Source organism: Salvelinus sp. IW2-2015, linkage group LG19 (assembly GCF_002910315.2).
Source record: "Salvelinus sp. IW2-2015 linkage group LG19, ASM291031v2, whole genome shotgun sequence".
NCBI lineage: Eukaryota > Metazoa > Chordata > Actinopteri > Salmoniformes > Salmonidae > Salvelinus > Salvelinus sp. IW2-2015.
The window spans coordinates 35463678-35475550 of NC_036859.1; the positions used below are offsets into that span (position 1 = coordinate 35463678).

At 45.2% G+C, this 11873-nt stretch overlaps 1 protein-coding gene across 4 annotated transcripts in view; it reads left to right on the forward strand.

Moving 5' to 3' along the window:
• Positions 1–276: 276 nt before the first annotated feature.
• LOC111979464 (RNA-binding Raly-like protein) overlaps positions 277–11873 on the forward strand; it is a 34052-nt gene continuing 22455 nt past the window's right edge. For all 4 annotated transcript variants that reach the window (XM_024010028.2, XM_024010027.2, XM_024010029.2 and 1 more), the window contains exon 1: positions 277–640. In XM_024010028.2, the coding sequence (XP_023865796.1) occupies positions 385–640 (256 nt within the window). In that variant the 5' untranslated portion in view covers positions 277–384. The remainder of the gene's footprint in view (positions 641–11873) is intronic.

Genomic DNA, 11873 nt, shown 5'->3' on the forward strand with positions numbered 1-11873 from the left:
TGTTCACTGCAGAAAAACTTAAGAGAAGCACACTGAGTTTGCAAACATTGTCTGAAAGGGACCAAGTGTGAAAACATCCTCAAATACTTGAAAGCATTGTGTTTTGTGAGAGCTTGATTGGGTGATCTCAGATTTCCAATGTATTCATAATGGCAAATAAACTTGAAATACTTTAAGTTGACCGTATCTGGCCCTGACCGTATCTGACCGTGACAATATCTGACCCTGACATCTTTTTTCTCTCATTTCAGCACGGTGTGGTAGGATGACTGGAAAGACTCTCTCTCTCTCTCACACACACACTCCCCCCCTACACAACCACCCACCCTACACACTCTGACGTCTCTTCTCTCCTCCTCGGTCAGTCGGTCAGGGTACAGTAGGATGACTGGTAAGACTCCCACCAGCAACGTGACCAACAAGAATGACCCACGCTCCCTCAACTCCAGAGTCTTCATCGGCAACCTCAACACGGCGGCGGTAACCAAGGCCGACATCGAGACCCTCTTCGCCAAGTACGGCAGGATCGTGGGTTGCTCCATCCACAAGGGCTTTGCCTTCGTCCAGTACGGCAGCGAGAGGAACGCGCGAGTGGCTGTAGCAAGAGAGAACGCCAGGGTCATCGCTGGACAGCCCCTGGGTAACTTCTTTTTTTTGCTCGTGGATTGCAGGCAAGGAATATGTTAGGTCTATATTGTGGTAAGAAGATAACTATTGAGTTGTTGTTGATATCACATCAGTGATTGTACTGTGCTTCTCTTCAGCTGTTCTACTGTTCTAGTGCCTCTCAATTGGACTCACTGTTGAGGCCTCTTGAATTCTTGAATGAATCATTAGTTCCAAAGGACAAGCTATTTCAGAGTGGATCCACTGATGCAGAGTACAAGAGAGTACATTGCATTCAGTATGAGTGGCGATTTTAGTATGTAAATCTTGGTGGGGCAAAATCACCACTTTTTTTTTTAGATGCATGCCAGAAAAGCCCCTACACAACACAACACTAAACAATACATGAATTGCACTATAACGGTGACAAACGGTGCCCACAAACTGTTGGCGGAGCCTTATGTAGGCCCCAACAGCAGAGTTTTCTTTTCAGCACCATGGAAGGAATCCTTACCACCGCTACACCTGGCTATCAGCGGAGCCTTGTCTGGCAGCCAAACAGTTCATTCAACCTCATTTACTGCCTTTTTAAAAAACATAGCTGATATGGCTGACTTGCTTAAACAATTGTGATGTACAAACTATGGCATAAGGGAACGAGGAGCAGATAAAAGGTAATCCGTAATTTTGATTAAGACATTAATGAGCGAGCTAGGACCGACGTAGTCAATATAACTATTTGTGACTATTTATGTATCAAAATTTGAAATTTTGTTTTTTACATTGGATAAAAGCAGAGATACAGAGCTACAAAATGGTATATCATACACTGCATTTGAGGAACAATGGGAAAGTAATTCTGCTTTGAAAGTTGATACACTTGTAACCTCAATTTTGAGAAAATAACCTCTGAATGTTTTGGTACCAACTGGAGAGCTCTTCTTTGTTTACACACATTCAGCATCGTTCACACCCTCTTAAGCTTTAGACTGACCCATCTCTTTAATTAGGGATCCCTTAAGCCCCACTCCCGCTCGAATCCCGGTAACGGGATTGATTTGACAACATCCAGTGAAATTGCAGCGCGCCAAATTAAAAAACAGAAATACTAATAATAAAAATTCATAAAACATACAAGTGTTATACATCAAAATAAAGCTTAACTTCTTGTTAATCCAGCCGCTGTGTCAGAATTTAAAAAGGCTTTACGGCAAATGCAGACCATGCGATTATCTGAGGACAGCACCCCGCATACAAACACATGAAAATCTGATTTCAACCAGGCAGGTGCGCAACAAAAGACAGAAATAGCGATATAATTAATGCTTTACCTTGACGATCTTCTTCTGTTGGCACTCCAAAATGTTCCAGAAACATCACAAATGGTCCTTTTGTTCGATAATGTCCTTCTTTATGTCCCAAAAATGACCATTTATTTGGCGCGTTTGATTCAGAAATACACCGGTTTCAACTCGCCCAACATGCCTACAAAGTATCTAATAAGTTACCTGTAAACTTGGTCCAAACATTTCAAACACCGTTCCTAATCCAACCTTAGGTACCCTAAAACGTAAATAATCAATACATTTTAAGACGGAATGAACTGTTTATAATATCGGATAAAAACAACGTTTTTGGATGGACTCCAGGTCCAAAAGACTTGAGTCCATCTGAGTGACACATGGAAAGAATAGGACTACTTCTTCATTTCTCAAAAGAAAAACATCAACCAATTTCTAAAGACTGTTGACATCTAGTGGAAGCCATAGGAACTGCAACCAGATTCCTATTAAAAGAGCTTCCCATAGAAAACTAATGGAAAACACATTGACCTCAAAAAAAAAATCCCTGGATGGATTGTGCTCGGGGTTTCGTCTGCCAAATCAGTTCTTTTCATCCGGACGTGAAAATACTGCCCCCTAGCCCAAAGAGGTTTTAAGAGTTGATCCGAGCGTTCTGTCCGAACAGCAGCAGTCAAGCAAGCAACCAAGCTAATTGGCTAACATGCTAGCTACTTCCAGACACAAATGAGAGAACAGCTCAATGAACATTACTCGCCCAAGCAGTGCTGGTTAGGTTGTTTTATGTTATCCAGAGCGTTGGTGACTGTCTTCCGGCGCTGACAGAGATGGCCGCCTCGCTTCGCGTTCCTAGGAAACTATGCGGTATTTTGTTTTTTTACGTGTTATTTCTTACATTGGTACCCCAGGTAATCTTAGGTTTTATTACATACAGTCGGGAGGAACTACTGAATATAAGAGCAACGTCAACTCACCATCATTACCAACAGGAATATGACTTTCCCGAAGCGGATCCTGTGTTTTGCCTTCCACCCAGGACAATGAATCTGATCCCAGCCGGCGAACCTAAACAACGTCGCCGTAAAAGGGGCAAACGGAGCGGTCTTCTGGTCAGGCTCCGGAGACGGGCACATCGCGCWCCACTCCCTAGCATACTACTCGCCAATGTCCAGTCTCTTGACAARAAGGTTGATGAAATCCGAGCAAGGGTAGCATTCCAGAGAGACATCAGAGACTGTAACGTTCTTTGCTTCATGGAAACATGGCTCACTCGAGAGACGCTATCGGAGTCGGTGCAGCCAGCTGGTTTTGTCACGCATCGCGCCGACAGAAACAAGCATCTTTATGGTAAGAAGAGGGGCGGGGGGGTATGCCTTATGATTAACGAGACGTGGTGTGATCATAACAACATACAGGAACTCAAGTCCTTCTGCTCACCTGACTTAGAATTCCTCACAATCAAATGTTGACCGCATTATCTACCAAGAGAATTCTCTATGATTATCATCACAGCCGTATATATTCCCCCCGAAGCAGACACATCTATGGCCCTGAACAAACTTTATTTGACTCCATGTATACTGGAAACCACATATCCTGAGGCTGCATTCATTATAGCTGGGGATTTTAACAAGGCTAATCTGAAAACAAGACTCCCGAAATTCTATCAGCATATCGATTGCGCAACCAGGGCTGGTAAAACCCTGGATCATTGTTATTCTAACTTCTGCGACGCATATAAGGCCCTCCCCCGCCCTCCTTTCGGAAAAGCTGACCACGACTCCATTTTGTTGCTTCCAGCCTACAGACAGAAACTAAAACAAGAAGCTCCCGCGCTCAGGTCTGTTCAACGCTGGTCCGACCAATCTCATTCCACGCTTTAAGACTGCTTCGATCACGTGGATTGGGATATGTTCCGCATTGCGTCCAACAACAACATTGACGAATACGCTGATTCGGTGAGCGAGTTCATTAGAAAGTGCATCCGCGATGTCATACCCACAACAACTATTAAAACATTCCCAAACCAGAAACTGTGGATTGTTGGCAGCATTCAGGGCAAGGTGACCGGAAACATGACCGAATACAAACAGTGTAGCTATTCCCTCCGCAAGGCAATCAAACAAGCTAAGCGTCAGTATAGAGACAAAGTAGAGTTGCAATTCAACGGCTCAGATACAAGAGGTATGTGGCAGGGTCTACAGTCAATCACGGATTACAAAAAGAAAACCAGCCCCGTTGCGGACCAGGATGTCTTGCTCCCAGACAGACTAAATAACTTCTTTGCTCGCTTTGAGGACAATACAGTGCCACTGACACGGCCCGCTACCAAAACCTGCGGACTCTCTTCACTGCAGCCGACGTGAGTAAAACATTTAAACGTGTTAACCCTCGCAAGGCTGCAGGCCCAGACGGCATCCCCAGCCGCGTCCTCAGAGCATGCGCAGACCAGCTGGCTGGTGTGTTTACGGACATATTCAATCAATCCTTATCGCAGTCTGCTGTTCCCACATGCTTCAAGAGGGCCACCATTGTTCCTGTTCCCAAGAAAGCTAAGGTAACTGAGCTAAACGACTACCGCCCCGTAGCACTCACTTCGTCATCATGAAGTGCTTTGAGAGACTAGTCAAGGACTATATCACCTCCACCCTACCTGACACCCTAGACCCACTCCAATTTGCTTACCGCCCCAATAGGTCCACAGACGACGCAATCGCAACCACACTGCCCTAACCCATCTGGACAAGAGGAATACCTATGTAAGAATGCTGTTCATCGACTACAGCTCAGCATTTAACACCATAGTACCCTCCAAACTCGTCATCAAGCTCGAGACCCTGGGTTCGACCCCGCCCTGTGCAACTGGGTACTGGACTTCCTGACGGGCCGCCCCCAGGTGGTGAGGGTAGGTAACAACAGCTCACCCCGCTGATCCTCCACACTGGGGCCCCACAAGGGTGCGTTCTGAGCCCTCTCCTGTACTCCCTTCACCACACGTGTGGGCCATGCACGCCTCCAACTCAATCATCAAGTTTGCGGACGACACTACAGTGGTAGGCTTGATTACCAACAACGACGGACGGCCTACAGGGAGGAGGTGGGCCTCGGGATGTGGTTCAGGAAAATAACCTCACACTCAACGTCAACAAAACAAAGGAGATGATTGTGGACTTCAGGAAACAGCAGAGGGAGCAACCCCCTATCCACATCGACGGGACAGTAGTGGAGAGGTTAGTAAGTTTTAAGTTCCTCGGCGTACACATCACGGACAAACTGAATTGGTCCACCCACACAGACAGTGTTGTGAAGAAGGCGCAGCAGCGTCTCTTCAACCTCAGGAGGCTGAAGAAATCCGGCTTGTCACCAAAAGCACTCACAAACTTCTACAGATGCACAATCGAAAGCATCCTGTCGGGCTGTATCACCGCCTGGTATGGCAACTGCTCCGCCCACAACCATATGGCTCTCCAGAGGGTAGTGAGGTCTGCACAACACATCACTGGGGGCAAACTACCTGCCCTCCAGGACACCTACACCACCCGATGTCACAGGAAGGCCGTAAAGATCATCAAGGACAACAACTACCCGAGCCACTGCCTGTTCACCCAGCTATCAACCAGAAGGCGAGGTCAGTACAGGTGCATCAAAGCAGGGACCGAGAGACTAAAAAACAGCTTCTTTCTCAAGGCCATCAGACTGTTAAACAACCACCACTAACATTGAGTGGCTGCTGCCAACATACTGACTCAACTCCAGCTCACTTTAATAATGGAAATGTATGGAAATTGATTAAAAATGTATCACTAGCCACTTTAAACAATGCCACTTAATATAATGTATATGTATATACTGTACTCTATATCTACTGCATCTTGCCATCTTTATGTAATACATGTATCACTAGCCACTTTAAACTATGCACTTTTATGTTTACATACCCTACATTACTTATCTCATATGTATATACTGTACTCGATACCATCTACTGCATCTTGCCTATGCCGTTCTGTACCATCACTCATTCATATATCTTTATGTACATATTCTTTATCCCTTTACACTTGTGTGTATAAGGTAGTAGTTGTGGAATTGTTAGGTTAGATTACTCGTTGGTTATTACTGCATTGTCGGAACTAGAAGCACAAGCATTTTGCTACACTTGCATTAACATCTGCTAACCATGTGTATGTGACAAATAAAATGTTATTTTATTTTATTTTATTTGAACTGTGCTGGCAGATTGTCCAATCGTAAATTCAGAGTGTACACTGGATGACTCTGACCGAGGAGTAGGGTTGATCTGAGCGTTCTGACCTCACAACAGCAGTCAAGCAACCAAGCTAACGTTGGCTAGCTTGTTAGCTACTAACTGGCTAACATTGGCTAGTTTGATAGCTACTTCCAGACACAAATGAACACCCCACTCGGACCATTTTAGTCACCCAGCGGAGCTGGTTAGGCTGTTTTTATACACTGCTCAAAAAAATATAGGGAACACTTAAACAACACAATGTAACTCCAAGTCAATCACACTTCTGTGAAATCAAACTGTCCACTTAGGAAGCAACACTGATTGACAATAAATTTCACATGCTGTTGTGCAAATGGAATAGACAAAAGGTGGAAATGATAGGCATTTAGCAAGACACCCCCAATAAAGGAGTGGTTCAGCAGGTGGTGACCACAGACCACTTCTCAGTTCCTATGCTTCCTGGCTGATGTTTTGGTCACTTTTGAGAATGCTGCGGTGCTTTCACTCTAGTGGTAGCATGAGACGGAGTCTACAACCCACACAAGTGGCTCAGGTAGTGCAGCTCATCCAGGATGGCACATCAATGCGAGCTGTGGCAAGAAGGTTTGCTGTGTCTGTCAGCGTAGTGTCCAGAGCATGGAGGCGCTACCAGGAGACAGGCCAGTACATCAGGAGACGTGGAGGAGGCCGTAGGAGGGCAACAACCCAGCAGCAGAACCGCTACCTCCACCTTTGTGCAAGGAGGAGCACTGCCAGAGCCCTGCAAAATGACCTCCAGCAGGCCACAAATGTGCATGTGTCTGCTCAAACGGTCAGAAACAGACTTCATGAGGGGGGTATGAGGGCCCGACGTCCACAGGTGGGGTTGTGCTTACAGCCCAACACCGTGCAGGACGTTTGGCATGTGCCAGAGAACACCAAGATTGGCAAATTCGCCACTGGCGCCCTGTGCTCTTCACAGATGAAAGCAGGTTCACACTGAGCACATGAGCACATGTGACAGACGTGACAGAGTCTGGAGACCCCGTGGAGAACGTTCTGCTGCCTGCAACATCCTCCAGCATGACCGGTTTGGCGTGGGTCAGTCATGGTGTGGGGTGACATTTCTTTGGGGGGCCGCACAGCCCTCCATGTGCTCGCCAGAGGTAGCCTGACTGCCATTAGGTCCCGAGATGAGATCCTCAGACCCCTTGTGAGACCATATGCTGGTGCGGTTGGTCCTGGGTTCCTCCTAATGCATGACAATGCTAGTGCTGGAGTGTGTCAGCAGTTCCTGCAAGAGAAAGGCATTGATGCTATGCACTGGCCCGCCCGTTCCCCAGACCTGAATCCAATGGCACATCTGGGACATCATGTCTCGCTCCATCCACCAAGCCACGTTGCACCACAGACTGTCCAGGAGTTGGCGGATGCTTTAGTCCAGGTCTGGGAGGAGATCCCTCAGGAGACCATCCGCCACCTCATCAGGAGCATGCCCAGGCGTTGTAGGGAGGTCATACAGGCACGTGGAGGCCACACACACTACTGAGCCTCATTTTGACTTGTTTAAGGACATTACATCAAAGTTGGATCAGCCTGTAGTGTGGTTTTCCACTTTAATTTTGAGTGTGACTCCAAATCCAGACCTCCATGGGTTGATAAATCTGATTTACATTGATCATTTTTGTGTGATTTTGTTGTCAGCACATTCAACTATGTAAAGAAAAAAGTATTTAATAAGAATATTCATTCATTCAGATCTAGGATGTGTTATTTTAGTGTTCCCTTTATTTTTTTGAGCAGTGTATATATTTTGTTTAAACAGGTGGGGCTCAAAACAGGCTCTGCCCCACCTGCCCTGAATGACAGGTTGAATCATACGGATCTGAATACTGTCACGTGAAACATTTGCATTTCTAGAATGTCGACGTGCCACCACAGCTAATTATGAATGTGATACGAATGAAAATCTGGTACAAATGAACACACGTTTATCATAAAGGGCCATTTGATCTACAGCTGTATAGCCCTGGAGTCATTTAAAAGCACAATATGTCATTTCAACAGCCTGACCCCTGCTCCATTGTTTGGTTAGCTGAGGGATCGAGCTGGGGAAATGTATGCAACCACTCTTTTACATATGGTACAGTATATCATTTGAAAATAACAGCAGGAAATATCCCAGATTGTGTATTTAATACATCTCTGAATGAGGAGAACACTATGGCCCATCACTGAACTTTAAACCAGGAATCCTTCATGGTGAAACGGCCTCGTCCGTTTGTGAGATTAAAACAAACAAAGCTACTGCAAACAACAGTGTTTCCCCTCTGACATCATCGCACGTGTGATAGAAGAGCCCAATATGTACAGATTGTTGTTTTACCGTGCTGCACGATTCTCCTCAGCCCTGCAACTAAAACAATATGTACAGATTGTTGTTTTACCGTGCTGCACGATTCTCCTCAGCTCTGCAACTAAAACAATATGTACAGATTGTTGTTTTACCACGCTGCACGATTCTCCCAGCTCTGCAACTAAAACAATATGTACAGATTGTTGTTTTACCACGCTGCACGACGCTCCTCAGCTCTGCAACTAAAACAATAACCAATATGGACAGATTGTTGTTTTACCTTGCTGCATGATAAAACAATAACCAATATGGACAGATTGTTGTTTTACCTTGCTGCATGATAAAACAATAACCAATATGTACAGATTGTTGTTTTACCGTGCTGCATGATAAAACAATAACCAATATGTACAGATTGTTGTTTTACCATGCTGCAGATAAAACAATAACCAATATGTACAGATTGTTGTTTTACCGTGCTGCACGACGCTCCTCAGCTCTGCAACTAAAACAAAACAACGGTGGTGGGGCGGCTGGTGGCGCTGTTTCCCCCTACTGCGGATTCCATCTTTAACCTTGCAGTCACACTGCACCCTCCACTAACATAACACTATGGCTTCAGATAGATGGTAGCAGGATAGAATATCAGCTGCGACCTTCTGGACTCTAGTTCATATTTAATAAGAGAAGAGGACTAGACAGGCTTTCTCATTTCTCATGCAGGAAGCGGGAGCCAATCAATAAGTAATATGGTGAAGATGTATTGTAGAGAGAGAGAGAAAGAGCATAGAAGAAGTATGTGGTTTAATGCAGGGATGTGACAAATAAAAACAAATCTTTACAAATTAAACAGACATTTATTTGCGGTTTTCTGTTAAAAAGAAAATTCATAAAATTCCACTTCAAATCCTATGTGTGGTGTGGCAGTCACTCGTGTCTCTTCGTTATGTGTATTAGCGACTCACAACAAAAAAATGAAGGCAGCCAGTGATCACAGTTCTTCTCCCTACATTCAATTCAAATCAAATCAAATTATATTTGTCACATACACATGGTTAGCAGATGTTAATGCGAGTGTAGCGAAATGCTTGTGCTTCTAGTTCCGACAATGCAGTAATAACCAACAAGTAACCTAACAATTCCACAACTACTACCTTATACACACAAGTGTAAAGGGATAAAGAATATGTACATAAAGATATATGAATGAGTAGTGGTACAGAACGGCATAGGCAAGAGCAGTAGATGGTATCGAGTACAGTATATACATATGAGATAAGTAATGGAGGGTATGTAAACATAAAAGTGCATAGTTTAAAGTGGCTAGTGATACATGTATTACATAAAGATGGCAAGATGCAGTAGATATAGAGTACAGTATATACATATACATTATATTAAGTGGCATTGTTTAAAGTGGCTAGTGATACATTTTTGATCAATTTCCATACATTTCCATTATTAAAGTGGCTGGAGTTGAGTCAGTATGTTGGCAGCAGCCACTCAATGTAGTGGTGGCTGTTTAACAGTCTGATGGCCTTGAGATAGAAGCTGTTTTTCAGTCTCTCGGTCTCTGCTTTGATGCACCTGTACTGACCTCGCCTTCTGGATGATAGCGGGGTGAACAGGCAGTGGCTCGGGTGGTTGTTGTCCTTGATGATCTTTATGGCCTTCCTGTGACATCGGGTGGTGTAGGTGTCCTGGAGGGCAGGTAGTTTGCCCCCGGTGATGCGTTGTGCAGACCTCACTACCCTCTGGAGAGCCTTACGGTTGTGGGCAGAGCAGTTGCCGTACCAGGCGGTAATACAGCCGACAGGATGCTCTCCATTGTGCATCTGTAGAAGTTTGTGAGTGCTTTTGGTGACAAGCCGAATTTCTTCAGCCTCCTGAGGTTGAAGAGGCGCTGCTGCGCCTTCTTCACAACGCTGTCTGGGTGGGTGGACCAATTCAGTTTGTCCGTGATGTGTACACCGAGGAACTTAGAACTTTCCACCTTCTCCACTACTGTCCCGTCGATGTGGATAGGGGGGTTGTTGGTAATCAAGCCTACCACTGTAGTGTCGTCCGCAAACTTGATTATTGAGTTGGAGGCGTGCATGGCCACGCAGTCGTGGGTGAACGGGAGTACAGGAGTTCTCTTTTCCTCCACGTGTGGAGCCCACCTCCCATTAGACCTACAGAAATGACTGCCTGTAAAGACGTGTCTAACTGACGGTATGCACTAAACAAAACTGTAGACAAGATACATTCTTGCCAAATCACGACAGCTTTAAAACAAATTCTAAATGGACTGGTTGATTCAGTAGGGAAATATGAGTTCCAATCACGAGCTGCATTAGGAATAATAAATGCGGCTCGTCTATTTTAGTCTTTTTTTGCTTAGTGCGCAGCTGTAGTGTGCCATGTAGATTAGGTTACACCCCCCCTTCCCTAAACCTAGGCAGGTTCCAGACTGAAATGCAACAAAAACATTGTTTTGATAAGTCAAATTGCGTATTCATTAGTCTATAGGGCCTACTTTGTACCATGTTTAACAAAAGCCTGCCCACCAAGTTTAAGCTCACAAATCAAACACTAACTCCCAGAGAGAGGCCTGTCTCTAACTCCCAGAGAGAGGGTCTGTCTCTAACTCCCAGAGAGAGGGCCTGTCTCTAACTCCCAGAGAGAGGGCCTGTCTCTAACTCCCAGAGAGAGGGCCTGTCCTAACTCCCAGAGAGAGGGTCTGTCTCTAACTCCAGGACCAGAGAGAGGGTTTTCTACACTACCCTATTTTCTTCCACCTCTCACATCTGTCTCCTCCTCATCTACAACACACACACACACACACACACACACACACACACACACACACACACACACACACACACACACACACACACACACACACACACACACCACACACACCACACACACACACACACACACACGTATAGAAGTAGGACAGGGTTAAAAAGAGCAAGCTGCAGAATAAATAGCAGATGCAGAGAATGACATTTCCCAGATTACAAAAGGTGTGTGTGTGCGTGTTTGTGTGTCTGTGTGCTTATGTTCGTGATCATGATACTGCTGTGGGTTTGGCCAGCAGGTGAGGAGAGGCTTGAATGCTTGAGTGAATTTAATAGCCATATGAGAGACGGGCTCAGGCTTTCTATTCATTCACTCAGGTTAATTTCACCAGCCAGGGCTCCATTTCCATCACAATGACTTTAAGTGGCATATGCAAATAATATACACATTCAATCATACTGGGGGAGCTAACAGGAACTGAGAGTATTTTGATCCAGATAAAGATATCTACCGACCCCAGATAGTGTGCCCCTGTGATGCGTTGGGCAGACTGTACCACCCTCTGGAGAGCTCTGCCGTTGCGGAATGTGCA